The sequence below is a fragment of the Drosophila guanche genome, unplaced genomic scaffold (genome assembly GCF_900245975.1).
Source record: "Drosophila guanche unplaced genomic scaffold, DGUA_6, whole genome shotgun sequence".
NCBI classification, from domain to species: Eukaryota; Metazoa; Arthropoda; class Insecta; order Diptera; family Drosophilidae; genus Drosophila; species Drosophila guanche.
In genome coordinates, this window is record NW_022995746.1 from 3,621,511 (window position 1) to 3,640,125 (window position 18,615).

The 18,615-nt window shown below is 46.3% G+C and overlaps 3 protein-coding genes across 6 annotated transcripts; 1 reads left to right on the forward strand and 2 right to left on the reverse strand.

Moving 5' to 3' along the window:
* Positions 1–1,465: 1,465 nt before the first annotated feature.
* Positions 1,466–4,116, reverse strand: LOC117581751 (kinetochore and Eb1-associated basic protein). Of its 3 annotated transcripts, none has more exons than XM_034269149.1 (4): positions 3,971–4,116; positions 3,828–3,917; positions 3,611–3,766; positions 1,466–3,538 (listed from the first exon to the last, which is right to left on the reverse strand). In XM_034269149.1, the coding sequence occupies exons 1-4, from the start codon at positions 4,027–4,029 to the stop codon at positions 2,044–2,046; spliced, it is 1,800 nt and encodes a 599-aa protein (XP_034125040.1). In that variant the 5' UTR covers positions 4,030–4,116; the 3' UTR covers positions 1,466–2,043. The 3 variants fall into 3 exon arrangements, with proteins under 3 accessions (XP_034125040.1, XP_034125039.1, XP_034125041.1); XM_034269148.1 differs by having other exon boundaries at positions 3,611–3,769; XM_034269150.1 differs by having other exon boundaries at positions 1,468–3,538; positions 3,611–3,769; positions 3,828–3,904; positions 3,971–4,079.
* A 1,622-nt stretch (positions 4,117–5,738) lies between these two features.
* Positions 5,739–12,961, reverse strand: LOC117581750 (E3 ubiquitin-protein ligase Su(dx)). Of its 2 annotated transcripts, XM_034269147.1 has the most exons (7): positions 12,710–12,961; positions 9,388–9,694; positions 9,181–9,323; positions 8,644–9,120; positions 7,022–8,613; positions 6,758–6,956; positions 5,739–6,687 (listed from the first exon to the last, which is right to left on the reverse strand). In XM_034269147.1, exons 2-7 carry the CDS (start codon positions 9,629–9,631, stop codon positions 6,418–6,420), a joined length of 2,925 nt encoding a protein of 974 aa, XP_034125038.1. In that variant the 5' UTR covers positions 9,632–9,694; positions 12,710–12,961; the 3' UTR covers positions 5,739–6,417. The 2 variants fall into 2 exon arrangements, with proteins under 2 accessions (XP_034125038.1, XP_034125037.1); XM_034269146.1 differs by having other exon boundaries at positions 7,022–9,120.
* Positions 12,962–14,268: 1,307 nt separating this feature from the next.
* LOC117581954 lies at positions 14,269–17,599 on the forward strand. The gene is made up of 2 exons (XM_034269437.1): positions 14,269–14,410; positions 14,522–17,599. Exons 1-2 carry the CDS (start codon positions 14,353–14,355, stop codon positions 17,587–17,589), a joined length of 3,126 nt encoding a protein of 1,041 aa, XP_034125328.1. The 5' UTR covers positions 14,269–14,352; the 3' UTR covers positions 17,590–17,599.
* The last annotated feature ends 1,016 nt before the right edge of the window (positions 17,600–18,615 follow it).

The following is an 18,615-nucleotide window of genomic DNA, read 5'->3' on the forward strand; positions in this document are numbered from 1 at the left end:
GCCAGCTGGCTGCCTTTATGAGAGCAGGCTGCCTGACGAGGTGAGGTGAGTGTTTGTTTTATGAGTGAAAATAATGGGTACTGTACTCCCTCATGCGGTGCACGGCGCCACCACTTCGGGCTCTCCATCCACCCACACCACACCACACCACCATAGAGCATAATTGTTTTAGCCCGAGTTGGCAGCCAGTTTTAAAGGTGTGGTTGCCATTCATTCAGTCAGCTACCATGCACAAATGTACAGCTTTAGGGTGTAATGTGTTGCCAAATATTCAAATAGCACGGCAACTGGCAAAGGGTTGAGGTGTGTTCAGGTATGTGCGTGGAAAGCGAACTAAAATGCTACTAAAAATACTAAAATACATCGCATTAGTGGATATCCTTATGGTCTAACATCTAAGTAGATAAATAGATATCCTTTCAATGTATTTGGGTAACCGCCCATACACACGCACACCTTGACTTCCTTCACCTGTCCTGTGCAACACACGCCACATGGCCCAATGCGTAGTCGGGCGGGGGAGGGCGAGTTATGACACTCTAGTTCCGAACAGATAACTATTCCGCAGAGTCTGCAGAGACTCGGAACTGACTATAATCTTGGCATTTCCACTATAAACACAGCCACACGGACACAAAACATTTTCTTTGCCTTTCGCCTTTCGCATGGAAAATGCATATTTTTGTGTGTCTACCAAGGTACCAAGATACCAAGAGATATATGTATATTTTTGCTTCAGTTGTTGTTATTGTTTAATTTGCGCAAAATGTTGTCTGTTTTCTTGGGCGCTGGCTCCTCGGGGGGTGACTGGTGACTGCTGTGTGCGGTGCGGTGTACTGTGGTGTGTGGTGTGTGGTGTGTGGTGTGCGGGGGCATTGTTGTTTTTAGACGGGAATTTGCATTCAAAATTTTGCATTCTACTAATGTTTGTTGTGTTGCCTTTCACATTTCCATTACACTAATTCATGTATTTTATTACACTTCCTTGCTTGCTTTCTTGCCTTGCCTTGCCTTGGATTTGCGAGAGGCTTTAAGCATTTTGTGGCAATGGAAACAATTTATGCAGCAGCCACACTGTTTAATTGCCACACAATATACATACAGACATGCAAATGTCTATGTATATGAGAGCTGCAACAGTTGCAAAAGTCGACGCTGTCTTCCAGCTGAGTAATATGATTATTAGTTCCACTCCAAGGCACAAACACAGAGGCATTATAAATCTCACCCCTACAGCGAAATCCAACTGCCTCCCTCCATCATCATCAGGACTTGCAGTCCTGGCCCCGACCACTAAATTAATGGCAATCCACAAGCAAGTCTTCTTCCCCTCCAACCGCTGACTGACAATAATTATGAAGCGTGAAAAGTTCATTTTTATGAGGGTTTCTTTCCCTTCAAATACACTTTCATCATTAGCCGTTTAATAAATCAGGAATGTGGCGTTGAAATTAAATTGCATTTTGCTTGTGGAAAACTTTACAAAATGTGGATTTGTTCAGCTTAACTTTTGACTTGAATAAGGTAGGAAATTAATTATCATTTAAGCTTATTAACTTTAGTTTAATCTACCTTTTTGTATGTGTAAGAGATCGTTGAACTTAAGGCTTTACTGTTTATAGATTAACAATCTGCTCAGTTTTGTTTTTGGCAAGTCTTTGGGCTTATCCAAAGAGCTAGTCTCCTTGGGAAAGTGTACAACTGTTGCCAATGATTCATTCAAATGTCAATTACATGAACTCAAATCCAGGCCACGGGATCAAGGCAGCGACAGCAACCACCCTCCAGGAGGCGGCGGGAGGTGGTGCATGAGTAGGGACGAGCCTATTGTGGCGTACAGTTGACAAATTCAATTAAATAAATCTGTGAAATTCAAGGAGGAATTACTAAGCTTACTCTCAGCTTGAATTTTGGCTCAAAATGAAAATTACAAAACACGCAAATATTTGCTTAAATTAAACTCGTACGAGCTTCAGTTGAATGTTGTTGATGTTGATGTGAATTTGTACGTGTTTGTGCTGCTGCTTCTGCTGGTTTGTTTAACTAACTTTGTATCTCGCCGAGAGGCTGCTTTCTAAAGCAGCCTGCCTTGGCAACAGTGCTATCCATAAGGTTACGCAATTGCTGCAGCCTCTCCCGGCGCTCTTGTGTCTCCTCCAACGTGGGATACAAAGGCAACTGCAGAGATTTGGGGCAGCTGCCTTTAAAGGCCAACGAGTACTCAAAGTCCCGCATGTGCACGTTGTAGGCTTCGATGCTGTCCATTAGGTGCTTCCGAGAGCGCTTCCATCGCAGCTTGGCTATGCTTAGACGCTCGGCAATATCCTGCTGCCGGCGACGGTACACCTGAAGTTCATCGCAACGTTCGGCATGTAGGTCAAGCAATCTCGCATACTCCTGGTAGCTGCATCTTTGGCTTCTTACACGATCCTGCAGTGACTGCAGGATTTGCTTCTGTCGCCAGGTTTCGGTGCACAAATGACTGAACCTGCCCTCGTAGGCCAAGGACTCGGCCAACACGGATTTCAGCTTATCCTGGCAGTTGGTTAGCTCTTGCTGAAGGCTGTCCCTTTGTTCCAACTGCTGCTGCTGCAGCTTCTGATCCTGAACAGTGCTCAACTCCAGCTGATTGGGCTCCAGTTGTAGGGATTCCAACTCCTGCTGCAGCGCAATGATATCATTGGAATTGCAGCATTCCTTTAGTAGCTCATTACATTTTTGTTGCTCTAATTGAAGACTGTTTTCCGCTGCTTGCCACCGGTGGTAGTCCTTTGCCATCAGCACAAAGGATTTCTCATCCAGTGACGAGTCTGCCACAAAGGGAAACTCACAAGTCGCTTCCCCCCGTGTTGTGGCGGTGACTGCAAAATCCAATAGAAAGTCCAGCAGGTCCAGTACATGGCCGATGACATGCTGTGTTCCCGGCATCAACAGCCAGCTCCTGTTCACCTTCTTGGGATACTTGAGCTGCTGCAGGGCATCCATCAGCTGCTCCGCATAGCAGGCCTTGCTCAATGACCCCGCCGCTACCCCAGAGTGGGGCAACAAATGCCTCACAATGCTCACAAAGTCCGCAATAGTCATCTGGCGCAGCCGTCGCTCTGTGCTGCTGCTGCTGCTGCTGCCCCAACCCTCCATCTCCTGCTGTAGGTAGGCTGTGAGCCTTTCCAATTTCGACCCCATCGACTCCTTGCCCTGCACGTGCCGGAACTCCAGCCGTCGCTTTGTTATGCCTAACTTTGTTATGTGGGGTGTTTCTCTCTCCGCTCTCGATGCGGATGCGGATGCGGATGTGTGGGGGAACAGCTGCTGCTGATGCTGCTGCTTGGGATACGAGAAACCAATGGAGGGCACCAACAGCCTGTTTGCGGCGGTGCCTGGTATTGGGGATTTGTGATTCTGGCGACCTATTCTCGTTGCGGAGGCTGTCCTACGACTGCTATCCCTCTCATCCTCCCTACGCCACCGCTCCAGCAGTTCCTTGGTGCGCACTGGCAGCGGCGGCTCTGAGCAGAGTACGACTGCGATGCGGGGACAGCTATGGGTGTAAACCATTTTTCGGCATCAAACTTTGCTTTGTCTTTGCACATTGTTGAAACATTTTACATACCGCATCTCTGGTGTTTTGTGTATGTCTCCTCTGTCTGTCATGTTTCCGAATGCAGGGGCTGACGGTGTACGGACTGCCCTGGATGCAGATGCAGATGAGGCCTGGCGCTGTCGCTCCAGCAATTCCTTGGTGCGCAGCGGTTCCAAAAAGATGGGGCTGCTGAAATTTCGACATATTGTCATACAGTGATCTTCACGTACGCAAAACTATTACCAACCTCATCTCTGGAGTTTTCTGCTGCCTTGCCTGTTGCTGTCTTTCCAGCAGCTCCTTGGTACGCCGTGGATCCGAAATCTGTGCATAATTGCTGAAATCTCGTAAATATTAGTTTGATTTACATGTACTCGAACTGTTACTCACCGCATATCTGGTGTTCTGGGTATATCCAACAAATCCGCAGTTCTTTTAGGCATATCCATCCTGGTTTTGGCTGTTTTTTATAAATATTTTCAATCTGTAGCGCACAAACGATCGACAGCGCATCCGTGCGAATGGCACATTACGGATCACCACTGTGAATGGCAAAATATCGATGCTCTGATAACAATAAACATAACAAATTCGACGCTAAATTCAAATGTGGGATTTAAATGGATGCACACACATGAGAGGCATTCAGACAATGGAAGTAACACAATTATGCGCAATATTTGCGGCAGTGCGATGCAAGCAATCAAACAATGGCCACATCCATGGAATTTGGGGTCTGGTTAACTGCATTTTCTACCAATTATGTGCCGCCACTTCGCTTAACATTTATGAACTTTGCAATTTAAAAATTGTATCCGTTGGCAAAGCAACGCGAGACGCCCTGGCGGCCAGGCCACACTACAAATGCATAAATCATGAATGAAAGTGAAAATAGGTTGCACCTACCAGGTGCTCCCAGGTGCAAAGGGCACACAGAAACACACTCTCCTCTCCAAAAAGCGTAGCAGGATGGCTTTTTGGGGGGCATAATTACAAAACAATACAAGCGACGGGGTGCCCAGGAGCAGAGAGCCCAGCAGGAGAGAGCCTGGAGCTGCACACCCTATGCCATGCCATGCCCTGCCATTCCCAGCGGCGAGCAACAAGCACCAGCACCAGCACCAGCACCAGCACCAGCAGCATCAACAATAGGTGGGGCAGACGGTGTTCCGTGGTGTTTTTGGGGCGTGGTTGACTTTTTATTTGTGTATTTGCTGCTGTTGTTGTTTTGACTGCTGCGTTTTTGCAATTTAACCGCAATAAATAATGGAGAAGCTTGTTAAATTTGCCACCCACACCCGCAACACACAAAACTCGAGGGAAAAATGTGGGTTAGGCAACGCCTCTTGTAACTATAACGATGATGTTATCACAGCTCTCTCCTCTAAACTCCATTTGTGGCCGGATTCTGTAACCGAATTTGGTGGCTGGACTGTTGGCAGAGAGCACTGGCATGGAAATTTCAATGTTTTTCGCGCATATTTTGTATGTAATACATTTTAATTGAGAGACATTTAGAATGCATAAAATGCAACCAAAAATGCGCTTAAAATAATTACATTTATTGCCGCATCAGCAAATTTCAGAGAGGCCTGACTAAGCATACAAATGTCGATGGCACCAGCGGCAGTGGAAATGCCCCCTGGGGGAAAATCAAATCCATCAACAAAACACCTTCCGTCCGTCTCGTATATCACTAAATAATTTTTGCATTTATTTTATATAATACAGTACACATTGCATTAAACTAAATAAAATCTATTTAATATATAATATATATCATATACATATATATATATATATATATTTATTTATAATATGTAATCCGTACTCTTTTACAACACATTTCATTCCTTCTACTATAAAGATTGCTCACGCTCACACATATACGACGAGTATAATCATAATCAGTAACCCCTTTCAAGAGGATATATGCTATATATATATATCATTATTATATATACGTAATACACGCATCGCATCGCCTGCCATTTGATCCATTTCCTCCTCAACATCCTCTACGTTCTTAGCATTCTTTTTGTTAACAACAATTATTGCTATTTGAATTTATTATTATTGATTTGTAAGTGTACTTTGTGTGTTTTTGCGTGTGTGTTTAAAAATCCTTAACATATATTTTTTTGCGGTGTGTTTCTTCTTCGGTGTTCCATCATCTCACGATATTTCTCTTTCTGCATTTTGTGTGGGATATATATTTGTTTATATTTAAAATATATTTCTATATATATATATTTATATTATAGTATTGGTGTGTTAAACAATTGAACATGTTAAAAACAGTTTTGCCTTGACGGCTAGTAAACCCAAAAAATGTCCCCATCCTCTAACAATTGTTGCCTGTGTGTGCATACTCTTTTCTCTTGTCAAACTATTTACAATATAATTATGGGTCAGGGCAGGGACAGGGCAGCAGTAAGGGATCAGGGCTCGTTGTACTAGAATTGAACTAGAAGCAAAAGTGGGAAGAGAAGCGGGTGAAGGGGGATTGTTGTTGCAATCTTATGGCAAAACACACACTCAACACTCTCTCGGGGCTGCGATTGCAGGATTATAGATTACAGATCTTTGAGGTGGTAGGCGAATATAGGAATTATATAGACACGACATACAAAAAACGTTGCGGTGTGTGTGTTTGTGTGTGTAATACATATACATACGTAATCGTAAACGTAATAATAATAACAGTAACTATATCAACGCAACATTATGGACGTTCGTTCACAAGGATATGGGTGCATGGGTGTAAGGGGGAATGGGACAGGCGCTCAATTGGAATTAAACATTAATCAACAAACCGACCACAAATCAACTGCCACTCATTCCTGACAGAAGCCCTCAGTCTCCTCAATGGCAAAGGTCAACTTCTCCACCAGCTGGTCATAGCTCTTGTACGGCGGCAAATCCAATCGATTGAAGCACGTATGCGAGCGCGGCAGCCACGTCTCCTTGCCCACCTTCTCGATGCAGAATCGCTGCGGCCCATTGGAGCCCATCAGCTCGGCAAAGCCGCCCACAGGCACACGACACGTCCCCGTCACAAACTGCAGCAGACGGGCGCGTTTCTCATTGTCCGTTTCACGTACAAACTATATGGCAGGAAAGAGCGAAGAATTTTATTAATAGGGGAACGATTAACCTTGTGGTCATGGAACTCACCTGCCAGAACCAGACAACCTGCTTGGAATTGCGATTGTAGTGCCTGTAGATGGTATTGCGCTGCCAGTCCTCGACGTCCACATCCTGCATGCCGCACAAGATCAGCTCCAGTTCGCGCTCATCAAAGTACTTTAGCCACTCCAAAGGTACAACCTCATTGAAGCCCTCCAAAAAGGTTTTAGTCTGCTGCTCAATGCCACTAAAAGAAGCAAAGATAAATCAATTGAAATATATGGCAAAATGAATCCCTTTCTGCTGACTTACCGTGTCATACGCCATTCCGTCATAAGCGTTATGTACTCCTCTTTGTTCTCCTCGTTCACGCGCTCCTTCTCGCCGTTCTCCTTCAGCTCGTGATGGATTATCTGGCCGAGTACTTCAAAGTCCACGCTGAACCACAGCTCGAGGCCACACTCATCAATGTTGTTGTCCTTGACCCAGATGAGTGAATTGTAGAACTCTGGATCAATCGTTTCGATGTCCTTGATGGTCAGCTTCTTGTTGAGCATCCGCTTGTAGAAGGGCATCGTGAAGCCGCTGTAGATGAACCGCCCGTGGTATAGGGCCATGGCAATGAAGCGTCCAATGAACTTGAAGTACTGCAGATGATCGGGATTCACGTAGGAGGCGGGATTGATCTGCAGACTGTAGTTGTTCTTGTTGGCATACTCGAACAGGCAATACATGGGATTGAGCACCTCGTGCGACAGCAGGAAGAACCACTCCCTGGACACGCCACCATAATCGAGTCCCTCCTCGCCACGGAAGATGATGTACAGGCGGCGACGCAGCTCGTAGGCGGGCAGACGCATAATCTGATGGTACGAGTCCTCGAAGAGCGTCTGTCGTGTCACCGTTATCTTGATATGCGACGGCAGGGCATTGCTCTGGCACAGGTATCGGAATTGCGACAACTTCCAGCGGAAGCTGCGCTCATAGGCACGCGGAACGCCATACACACCCTTAGCGCCCTTGGGCGCACCCGGACGCGGATCCTCGAAGGTGGTCCGCCTCGTATTGTGATCCACAAAGAAGCGCTCGCCAGCCGCCGTGTAGCGTATCTCCCAGCCTGGTGGCAGTGGGCCTTCGTTGATAAGGCTCACCTCCTGACCTTGTGTGCGTGGATCCTCCCACTGGGTGGTGCGGTTCTTGTGGTTCACAAAGTACACACGATTGTCCGATTGCACCTTCTTCTCCCAGCCATCGGGCAGCACACCCAACGCATCCTCATCGTCCTGCGTCACCTGAGCGGTCACCGCAGTCGGCTGCTGCTGCTGTGAGTACAGATACCGCTGATTGCCCTGCGACACCACGTGTGCGCGCTGTCCCTGCCAGTGCTGGAAGTGCATCAGTCGCTCACTGTTCGGCCGCTGCCAGGTGGTCTTCCGCGTGTTGTGGTCCACATAGTAGACCCGTCCCCGTCCATCCTTGCGTATCTCCCAGCCAGGCGGCAGCGGCGTTGGCTTCTCCCAGTACGTGGAACGCGTGTTGTGATCCACATAGTAGCGACGTCCGTACTGATCCAAGCGTATCTCCCAGCCAGCGGGCAGCGGCTCATCATCCGCTGGTTGAGGCTGCAGTTGGGGATCTGTGCTCTGGCTCACGGGCAGTCCAATTCCCGCCTGCTGCTGCTGTGTATCCATTGGTACTCCTGGCCCCGCTGGCATGTAGACACCAGCTGGTGGTGGTGGATTCTCTGGCATCACGCCATTGGCATACACCTGCGTCATGGGCCGTGGCGGTGCCACAACCGTCGCTGGTGGCTGTTGTGGATACGGTGCTGTTTGCGGCACAGCCGCTGCTCCTCCGCCGCTTCCATTGACCATCCTCAGGGGTTGCTGTTGCTGCTGCTGCTGCATCTGTTGTTGTGGTTGCTGTTGCTGTGGTGGCGCCTGTTGCTGCTGCTCCCACACGGGTGGCCCTAGTATGGCCGCTCTGGTATCTACACCATTCGAACTCATCGAACGATTGGCAAGTGGCTCCGGATTGCTATTGCTATTGCTTGAACGCAGCCGCATTCTGGCAATCACTCCGCCGTAGATCATGCAACTACGGCCAGCGGCGGCTGGATCGCTTAAGGCTGGATTCACCGCCTGGACGGCATTGCCATTCTGTTGCAACTGCAGCTTGCTCATGTCCAGCTTCAGTCCATTTAGTATGGCCACAAGTACGCCGCTCTTGGTCTGACGATTGTCCGACTTGGAGGTGACAAACAGATCGATGGTCAGCTCCAGGAACTCACAGCGTCCGTTGTAGTGTTGCAGAATGTGGGCCAGATGGATGATGCGCTCCCCTAGCATGGCATCCTTGCGGAAACTCGAATGATCCAGCACCTTAAAGTGCAGCGTGGAGTTGGGCGTAATCTGCAAAGAGGGGGAAATGGTTAGAGTTTCAATCAAAGGCCTTTCATTCTGATTACTCACCAGCACTGTAAACTCTTCGTTCCATTTGGGCAGAAAGCTATTCTTTACTTGGTCTGTCTTGCGCTTGCTTTTGCTATCAATCAGCAGCTCCACATAGGGATTTGGCTTGAGGAAGCCATTGTTGCGCAGTGATGCCTCCTCGACTGTAAAGAAATGTAACATTTGATTCGGTGTTTCCTTGGTTTTTCTCTTTGTTTTGCCACTCACTTGTTACGCTTAATTGATGATATCCTTGATTGACGGCACTGGCACCTCCACCGACATTGCCACCACCACTGCTGCTGCTCAAGCTGCTGTTGCTGGCACTGCTGTTGCTGCCACTTGCCACACCCACACCCCCTGGATTGCCCACGTTGGCTGTGGCCACGCCACAGTTCAATGTTTGTCCGCCCTCAATGATGCCCCCTGCACCGGAAGCTGCACCTGCTGGCAGCCCATTTCCATCGGCCATTTGTGTTGCTTTTTATGCGAGTGTGTGTTTTGTCGTCTCCTCCTTGGACGCTCCTTATGGGCGCTGCAAAAAGAGAACACACAGAAAATGTGAAATGTTGAATAGAATTTCGTACACGAGAAAAAAAGGCCCCAATTGATAAGAGCTGATAAGATTGTGAGGTGAATTGTTGCTGCCACAATGGAAGTTCAAGGTTCTAAATATATAACTTTAAAGCGAATTTCCAGGAACCAGAACTGACTTCCGTTGCAAAGAAAATTACGCTGTTTCCACAGAGGCTTATTTTGCGGCTGATCTACTCTATAGATCCCGTAAAAACTCTAATCTTTTTGGCAGCTTTCGAGATAATTAAAGCTCTGTATATCATTATGAAAGCGAATACATACCGATAAGATAAACGCTGTTTAACTATAGTACATATATTTATGTACCTTATACATTTATACGACCCATGTCAGACTAAACTTTTTGCAATGACTCCTCGAACTGCTCTACTTTTTTGGGTAGATGAAAACTTCCCCTTGTTTGTGGGTTTTCTTTAATTTTTGTTAGCTAATCATCAGATATGAGCGTGTAAATATTACCACTGTACATGCCACACAACACAAAGTGCTACAGTGCGTGTTATAAATGTAAGTAAGCAAAGCACAGGGGTAGAGGAAAGAGTTTTCGATTTTCAATGGATTTCTCGATGGAGAAGCTAAACCTTCAACAGACCTACAATTCTGGGACGTATTGCCACTAAGTTCTGCCCATAAACTAACAATAAAATCGAAATGCCTCCTCATCGATCTACAGAAAGTGAAACCTTAAGCGCTTGCAGTTCTGTGAAGACCCCGGACCGCGTGTTATTAATTTTTCGCCTTTAATTTGCGGCTGTCATGGCATGGCATACAATGTGAATTTTCCCCAGCAATGAGCGACTGGTCATCCATAATCTTGATAGCAAACACTGAGACACACAAGCCGCAAGCAGTGCACACACATCAGGCAATGGCAGACAATGGACACACGAGTATACACTCTACAATAGATTGTATAATAATACTCTGGTAATGCGGTGCGGGGGTAACGGACACTGGGGGAGTGTGGAGTGTGACTCATCAACAACGGTAAACCCGTATACAGTTTCGATTGTTGAATGGACACACTGCATATTGCATATTGATTTGATTGTTGTTTCATTTGCTTTTGCTTGGTGGCGCTGGCGCTGGCGCTGGCTGCTGCTGGCTGGCTGCTTCTGTTGTTTATTGAATGCACAATTTTGGTTGACGGTATCGCCTCACAAACTTTTCTGAAAACACGTGAACAAGTGTAGATAGACGTACACGTACACGTATGTACACTTTTGCGGTAGAGTGTATGAATATTTGCCAAGCGACGACGACAACAGTTTGTTCAATTATGAAAAACGGTCAACCGTGTGAAGAGGCGCTAGAGACAGCTGTGATTACAAGTATCTACTATGTATAGTAGTACATATGGGAGTGTAGCCACATACATAGAACACGATTCGTACAAAGTCTGTTTGCTGATATTTAATGCAAACAAGCAGCAGGGAGGAACATCATTTAGAATGCAATTAGCATTGGTTTTACCCGCTATGCTTTGACAGCTTTATCTTGGGTAAATATTTATGTGCAGAAAAATAAATCTTATCAAACGTCGGAAGTACATATGTACAAAATAGAGTTCATATAAGAACAATAACAACGAGCGCTAGTATTTCGAGTACAGGATGCACATACCCGCTAATTAAAAGTTATTGTTTTTATTTATTTATTTGCGATTTTAATGAGAAAATGTTTTTAATTTGAAAAGCGGAAAACTAAAAATAAATTACTAGGAAATTAGAGGAACGAAAGAAAAGCAAGACACGTACATGATCTATCGTATCGGACTATAATGTTTTTGGATAGATAGTTGGACAATCGTTTTCTATATAACTTTATCAAATATGAGCTCTATTCACGCAAAAGTGTTTGTGCTACAGCATTTTGGGGGAGGTATAAGAAGCTTTAAATTATTGCGTGATTTATCTGGGATTCACGATGAAATTTGTTGATTGTCTAGCATTTATAGTCTGTACTGACTACGCAGTATTTGTATAGTTTCTGTGATTGGCAGATTCATCTACTACACTCGTAAATGGTGATTCATGAGGCCATTTTTCATGCAAAACGTTCTAGATCTTTGAGTGGTGAATGCTTCAACAGCATACCCCATATCCCTCCGAAATAACGATTACTGAGTAATGATGATAATAAATACTTGAAACAAAGAATCGAAGAGTCAGTCGCCTGATAGGAGAGGACTTATCTGTGAGGGAAGGCACAGGCTGAGCGGCGGCGGCCATTATGGGCAGAGTGAGTGCAGCTCAGCAGGAAAAGCGACAAATGTGTAATCAGCGAGGCGAGACGCACAGAGAGAGACAGCGACAGACACAAAAACAGTTGCAACAGCTGGCCCGGACGCCCGGGTTCCGCAGTTCCCAGAGGCATGAGGGGCTGAAGTTGTCAATAAATCAAGCGACAAAATGCATTTTTAGCTGCCGGCGGGTGGGGTGGAGAGTGGGGGTGGTATCAGCGTTAGTGCACCTGAACTACACACACACATACACACTTGCACTCAGACTCTGTCAACTTGAACTTCCATGACGCTGGCCGACGTCGCTTCTTTATAGAAATAGAGTATCGACCGATTGGTACACGCACTAGCACACCCACACACACATGCGCCGCCACTTACAATTACAGTTACAAATATTCGTGGTCATGTAACGCACGCCAAAAAAAAGCTGCTCCCTCGCTCACTACATATGCACACACATCTGTAGGTGTGTGTGTTTGTGTCACTTTTTGTTTGTAATTGAGGCAAAGGTCGCGGCAGGGTATGTACCGCCCGATGCGGCCATAGCCAGAAACACCAACAAACACCTCTCAGAATGTTGGCCAAATGGAAATTCCAATGCACAAAGGTGTTTTGCATGCCCGCAAACAATTTCCACTTTCATGTGTACCAACTGGGGGTCTGGCGTTTTTTTTTCTTCTACCTGCGCCTTCTTTGCCTTCGTCTTACCTTCTTCTGGCGCTGCTCCTCGCTCGTTCGTGTGAGCCTGTGTGTGTGTTCGTGTGTATTGCTGGTTTGGCTGTTTGTGGGTTCTGGGCCTGGTTTCTTGGTTGCTTCACAATTGCTTGCGTTGCGTATTTGTTGCACGTATATCCGCCAAGCAGAATATATGTTATTGTAGAACTATTAACCAATAGATTATTTGTTATTGTGCTGTTTTCGCAGGCAAAGCAATTTCTTTGCCATAGTGTTACGTTAGAGATGGTAAAACTGATGAAATTGGCTAGCTATCGATATAAATTTCGTTTCCATAATGTGACGGCAGACCATCAAAAATATACCGAAGTACTTCTTATTTTCAAAATATACCGTAAATATACCACTTCCCATATAGTTTTACTCGATTTTGATATTTTACTCAATATTATAAGCTGGTTGGGATGAATCAACTACATAAGATTGGCTAGTTTAAATGAATTTCTTTTATTGGTTTTTTTACAACATAGGCATCAAACTGAAAATATCTATTTATTTCTACGTTATTTGATAACTTTTTTCAACAATTTAAAAAGCCAACGGAAAAAATGTAGAAACCTTTAATCGAATGCTTAAAAAATGCATATAATTTTATGACGGCTTGTTTATGTCACACACCTTTCATTTTTCCCATAACGTTTTAAGTATTTTCTTGTCATTCAGTATTTTTATTATTCGTCACCCTCTTGTCCAATTCACCAATGTAGACGGCGTGTAAATATGTAATTTAGGCCACTAAAAACTAATTCGTGGTCAACATCGAATTCCTAATCGTTTGCTATCAAAATCTCAACTTATTCGAAAATGTCGAAAAATACTGATGGTCCGATATCGATAGCACTATCGGGGAGAAACCGATATTGAAAAATGGGCACACTTTTCAGATGGAGATGGAACTAGCTCAAACTGGTTCCCACATAAATCAAAATAGAAGCGCTAACTTTGAAAGTCTCAATAAATGTTGGAAAACTTGAAACTTGAATGAAATTGTACTTGATGCTTGGATTTTCTGATTTTAAATGATGATATTCTCCTACTCTTCCCACTATTTATATTCATAACATTACCAATTCAATTGGGTTTATAAAATAAATTAAATCTAACACTTTTTGTAGCCATGGGAGTTAGACTAAATGTATGACGCAGTTATTACTTAATAGTATACATTTTTTATTACATTTCAGCAAACAAACAACGCACTAAAAGTGAAATTTCTTGAATCTACTCCAAAATTTCGAATGGAAATAATTCAGTTATTTGCTTTAACAATTAATAGCAACTACCCAAAGTGCGAGAGAGGCAAGTTCCATTCGGGCGCCAGAGAGCCACGGAAATGCTCCAACTTAAACGTCTGTTTGCTTTTGCTGCTCTGCTGCTCTGCTGCTGCTCTTGTTCACACTTTTTCCCCGAGAACGACGCGAAGACTCTCCACCGACCACCGACTTGGGGCCGCGACAAAGTGAAAATGATCAAAATTTAATGTCAAACCCCCAGCGGATGGTCAGTCATTCGTGTCGAGTGCTCTGAACGCAACGGAAGTAGCGAGGGATTACGTGTGAGCGAAGCCAAAGGATTAAGTGGATTAATCGCAGGATACGTGGCAGGGAAAACTCAAGATGAGAGGCCTGGTGATCTACGCGTGGCTGCTAACGGGTTTATTTTACTTTTCCGAAGGTAAAACTCGATACAAAAGTGCAGTGAAAAATAAATATAAATTCAAGTGATTTAATTATACATTTTCTCTACCCACTTTCCATTTATTTTCGTTTCTCTGGCAAACCTTAGGCAAACCCTGCCCTGAAAAGACACGCCCCCACAAGACACGCTGCGACGCCTACTACAAGTGCCGTGAGCTGGCCACGAACTCCTACGTGTGGGTGCCCGTAAAGTGCAACGAGGGTCTGGTGTACGAGACGAGTCTGGGCGGTTGCGTCCTGCCTGGCGAGGACTGGGAGTGCATCACACCCAGCGAGTTGGCCAGCTCCACGCCTGCCAGCAGTCAGCCGGATGCGGATATTTTGATTGTTAACGACATGGATGAGGCGGGTCTGCTGCTCAGGGAGTCCTCTCCGCATCACGTTGAGCACGAACACCACGATGATGGCACAGTGGAGTTAGTCCTGGACTCAACGCTCAGCAGTGAGGAGCAGGAGGGGGACCAGCAGAGCTTCACACAAAGCCACGACGAAGAGAGCTCTTCCCTGCAGCACTTTGACTCCAGCGGCGACGGCGAGCTCATGGAATTGGACAGCCCCACGCCAACGATTGAAAATCGCGAAGACGAACTGGAATTACACAACGAACACAGAGAGGAAGTGGAGCACATGGAGCACATGGAGCACCGCCCGGATGTGGAGCAGCTCAAGGCGGAACTAAAGCAAGTGGCGGGTGTGAGTGAGCTGGCCAAACCGGGCTCCCAGATCGATCCACAGCTGACGGCGCACCTGCAGCGACTCTCCCAATTGATCGATGGACTGCAGCAGACCTACAAGAAGACGGACAAACTCCAAGCGGATATGCGACCGGATCAGCTGAATGCCTTTCTGGCGCACTTTGACATCAAGAATCGCTACGAGATGCTGAATCCCATGGAGGCCACGACACAGCAGATGGCTGCCACCTCCACCAGCACAACGACACCGGAGCCACCGCGCTACAGCAGCAGCACGAAGCTGCCACAAGCGAACAGCAACAAGACACGCCTGCAGGAGCATCTCTCGAAGCATCGACTGGAGCCGGAGACAAAGCTAATGCTCAGCAATGCATTGCCCTTTTCGGGTGGCACGGGTCAGGGATATGCCAACTCGCAGATTGTGGTGAATCGACCCGAGGGTTCGGTGATGTTTGCTCTCCCGTCGCCACAGTATGGCATGAGCCAGGAGCAGGGCGGTGGCTCTTCTTATCCCTCACAGCAGAGTCACTCCCAAAGTCACTCGCAGAGCCACGAATATGGCGATCATGAGCCCAAGATTTCGGAGGATACGCTCAAGACGGTGCTGGAGTTGTCCAAGCAAATGATTGCCGCACAGAATGTGCCCAAAGTGTTGCCAAATCCGGGCTTTAATGGCTACTATGCTCAACCCATACTGCAGCCGGTTTACCTGTCGGCACATGGCAATCCCTTCCAGCAGTACTATGCGCCACAGCCAATGCCCAGCCACTATATGCACCACAAGAAGCACTCCTCGGGTGGCAGTTCCAACGGTGGAAACGGTGGAAACGGTGGCTACAACAAGCCCAGCACCACCATCATACACAACAATGTGATTCCAGTGCATGTGTCCAGCACCAGTTCGGGGGAGAAGGAAGTGTTGGACACCTACGGGCACAGTTTGGGTGTGTACCCGAGCCTGGATAAGCATCAACCTACTGGCATGGACTACATGACCACAGCACGACCCACATCCAGTCAGTATCCAACGCCCTTTGGCTCGGAGTACACTGTGACGACGCCGCGACCCTTCCAGGAGCAGCCCTCGGCCGCCACAGTGTCCACCTACTACACGCCCAGTCCGCATCTCAGCGAACAGAATGTGAATCGCATCTTCCAGCCAACCGAATCGTATCCCACATTGAATATGCCGCGACCCATGGACATGTCCATGTTCCCAGGCGGACACTTGGAGCCGGGACAGGTGAGCATACGACCCAATTCGCAGAAAATCGAAAGCATGGAGATGGATGGCGGGGCTGACGAGATGATTAAGGCCAGCTATGGGAATGTGAATGTGAATGGAAATGGAAATGGGAATGGGAACAGCTCCCCGCACGTACTGACCTACAGCAGCGATGGAGGCATCTCTGGAGGCGGCATGAGCCATCAATTAGCACCTTCGGGGGCATATCTAGATCAGAGCTACAATCAGCAACAGTCTCAGCCTCAGCCTCAGCCTCAGCATCATCATCATCATCCGTACATGCCACGACCGACAATGAGCAGCAGCATGTACAGCGACTCTGAGGGCAACATGGAGCTCAATATGTTCAGCAATATGAATCCCTACACGCCGGATAAGGTCAAATATGGTGGCGGATCCTCCGGCAATCCCTCACCCCACGGGCAGCTGGTCAACTTCAATGGGAACTTCATCAGTTTGGATGTCTTTCAAAAGTCCATACTGCCACTGATGACCAAATCGCCTGGGGCCATGACAGAGCTGGGCAATGTGGAGGTCATCACCTGCCAGACGGGTGTGCGGCAACCCAATCAAACGGACTGCACTCGCTACTTTGTGTGCAGCAAGAAGGATGGCAAAGTGTTGTCCTACTCGTGTCCACCCTACACGGGCTTCAACAAGCAAACGCGGATCTGCGATGCCCAAACATACGCACAGTGCGGCAGTGTGATGCCTGCCTTCAATGGCTACACCATAGACAGCAATAGGCGACTGCAGATGGAGGCCATCAAGATGCTGAGCGAAGCCAAGAGGCGACAGGAGGCGGCACTCAAGGCACAGAACATTGCCAGTCTGCTGCAGCAATATGGAAACACTCAGCAGAGTGGAGTTTCATCTGGCATCTCGTCCAACATTGAACAGGATTCCATGGACAATGGTTATATGGTTAACCTGTCCGATCTGGGTCCCGCCACAAGCACAGCCAGACCCATCATCATACAATCCAGCAGCAATTCCATAGGATCCTCATCTGGATCCTCTGGGTCCGTGAAGAAGCGAAAGTACTACTGCAAGGAGGGCGACAAGATACCCGATCAGACATCCATCAGCAGCTACTTTGTGTGCTACAAGAACTCGCAGGGCCAGATGAAGGGCCACAAGATGAACTGCTCCAAGAGTCTGCTCTTCTGCCCCAAGACGCTCATGTGCACGCTGGCCTCCAAGTGCCAGGACTAAGAATCACAACACTCGGAACTGGGACACTCTGGCGGTGTCTGTTCAATGAGAATTTTTCCACATTTGCCACCTAAGTTATTATTTGCCTAGTTGTCTAAGTAATTTATTCTAATCTAAGCCAAAAGACCATTAAACTTCTCAAAACCCGAAAAATAATGCTTCAGATTTGTTTTGCTTTTTCGCTGTGTGTCGTTGGGGTCGCGTGAAAGTTTCTTGACTTGAGCTTGTTCTAGACCAGAAAAGACCTTGCCCTTCCAGTTCTTTTGGCAGTTGAAAAAAAAAAACTGACCTTCTTAAATGTATTCAAAACGTGATATATGCCAGGCGGTCACTTCAGTACTCGTACAGGAGCGGATTGGGGTAGGCCAGGGGCTCTTATTACACTAAGTAATTTACAAATCAATGGAAGTTCGAGAAAACAAGGATTCTAATTTAGTTTCGGATACAAAATTAGTTTCAAGAGAAACTATAGAGTTGTAAAGTTTTTAAATACGGAAACAATTCCTGGTAGAATTATTATTTCAACGAAATCTCATTCATTGTTATATTACGAGGAACTTTCAGAGGGCATTTGAAGGCTTGGAAACCTTGCACTCTAGCATAATAATTTAATTAAGTATAAAGGAAACGAAACAACTTATGAGTAATCCGGGAACAAATAGTTGTTTTTCTTTCTCACAATATCTCCACCAAAAACAAGCAGCAACTTTAAGCTTATTCCGCACCTGTGCTATGGAAAGATTTTCACTTTTTTAATGTCGCCATGAAGTCTCTTACTTGCTCGTGATTTTGGGATTTTTGCTACAAGTTAATATAACATGCAGCAGTTGACATTTATGCTCAGGCACTCAAAATCTAGAGCATAAAAACACGGTGCAAGTGTACCAACAATATGTACCTAAAGTAGTCAACAGGTTTGCCCAAACTTATGGCTCGTGCACTCAGTAGAATTTGGCAAATTGTGGAGAGATTAGGATGAATGAAAGTTCATTAAAAGTTTGCGAAATTAATGAATGAGTTAAGTGA

What these genes read in the sequence shown, in the direction of transcription:
- LOC117581751 (XM_034269148.1), bottom strand. Translation starts at nt 4,029, where the DNA reads ATGGATATGCCTAAAAGAACTGCGGATTTGTTGGATATACCCAGAACA. An exon ending in CAGAAAACTCCAGAGATGAG is followed by an intron (nt 3,770 to 3,827) that starts GTTGGTAATAGT and finishes TCGAAATTTCAG; the next exon opens with CAGCCCCATCTTTTTGGAAC. An exon ending in CACAAAACACCAGAGATGCG is followed by an intron (nt 3,539 to 3,610) that starts GTATGTAAAATG and finishes TTACACCCATAG; the next exon opens with CTGTCCCCGCATCGCAGTCG.
- LOC117581750 (XM_034269146.1), bottom strand. Translation starts at nt 9,631, where the DNA reads ATGGCCGATGGAAATGGGCTGCCAGCAGGTGCAGCTTCCGGTGCAGGG. An exon ending in TCATCAATTAAGCGTAACAA is followed by an intron (nt 9,324 to 9,387) that starts GTGAGTGGCAAA and finishes ATTTCTTTACAG; the next exon opens with TCGAGGAGGCATCACTGCGC. An exon ending in ACGGAATGGCGTATGACACG is followed by an intron (nt 6,957 to 7,021) that starts GTAAGTCAGCAG and finishes TGCTTCTTTTAG; the next exon opens with TGGCATTGAGCAGCAGACTA.
- LOC117581954 (XM_034269437.1), top strand. Translation starts at nt 14,353, where the DNA reads ATGAGAGGCCTGGTGATCTACGCGTGGCTGCTAACGGGTTTATTTTAC. An exon ending in TTTATTTTACTTTTCCGAAG is followed by an intron (nt 14,411 to 14,521) that starts GTAAAACTCGAT and finishes GGCAAACCTTAG; the next exon opens with GCAAACCCTGCCCTGAAAAG.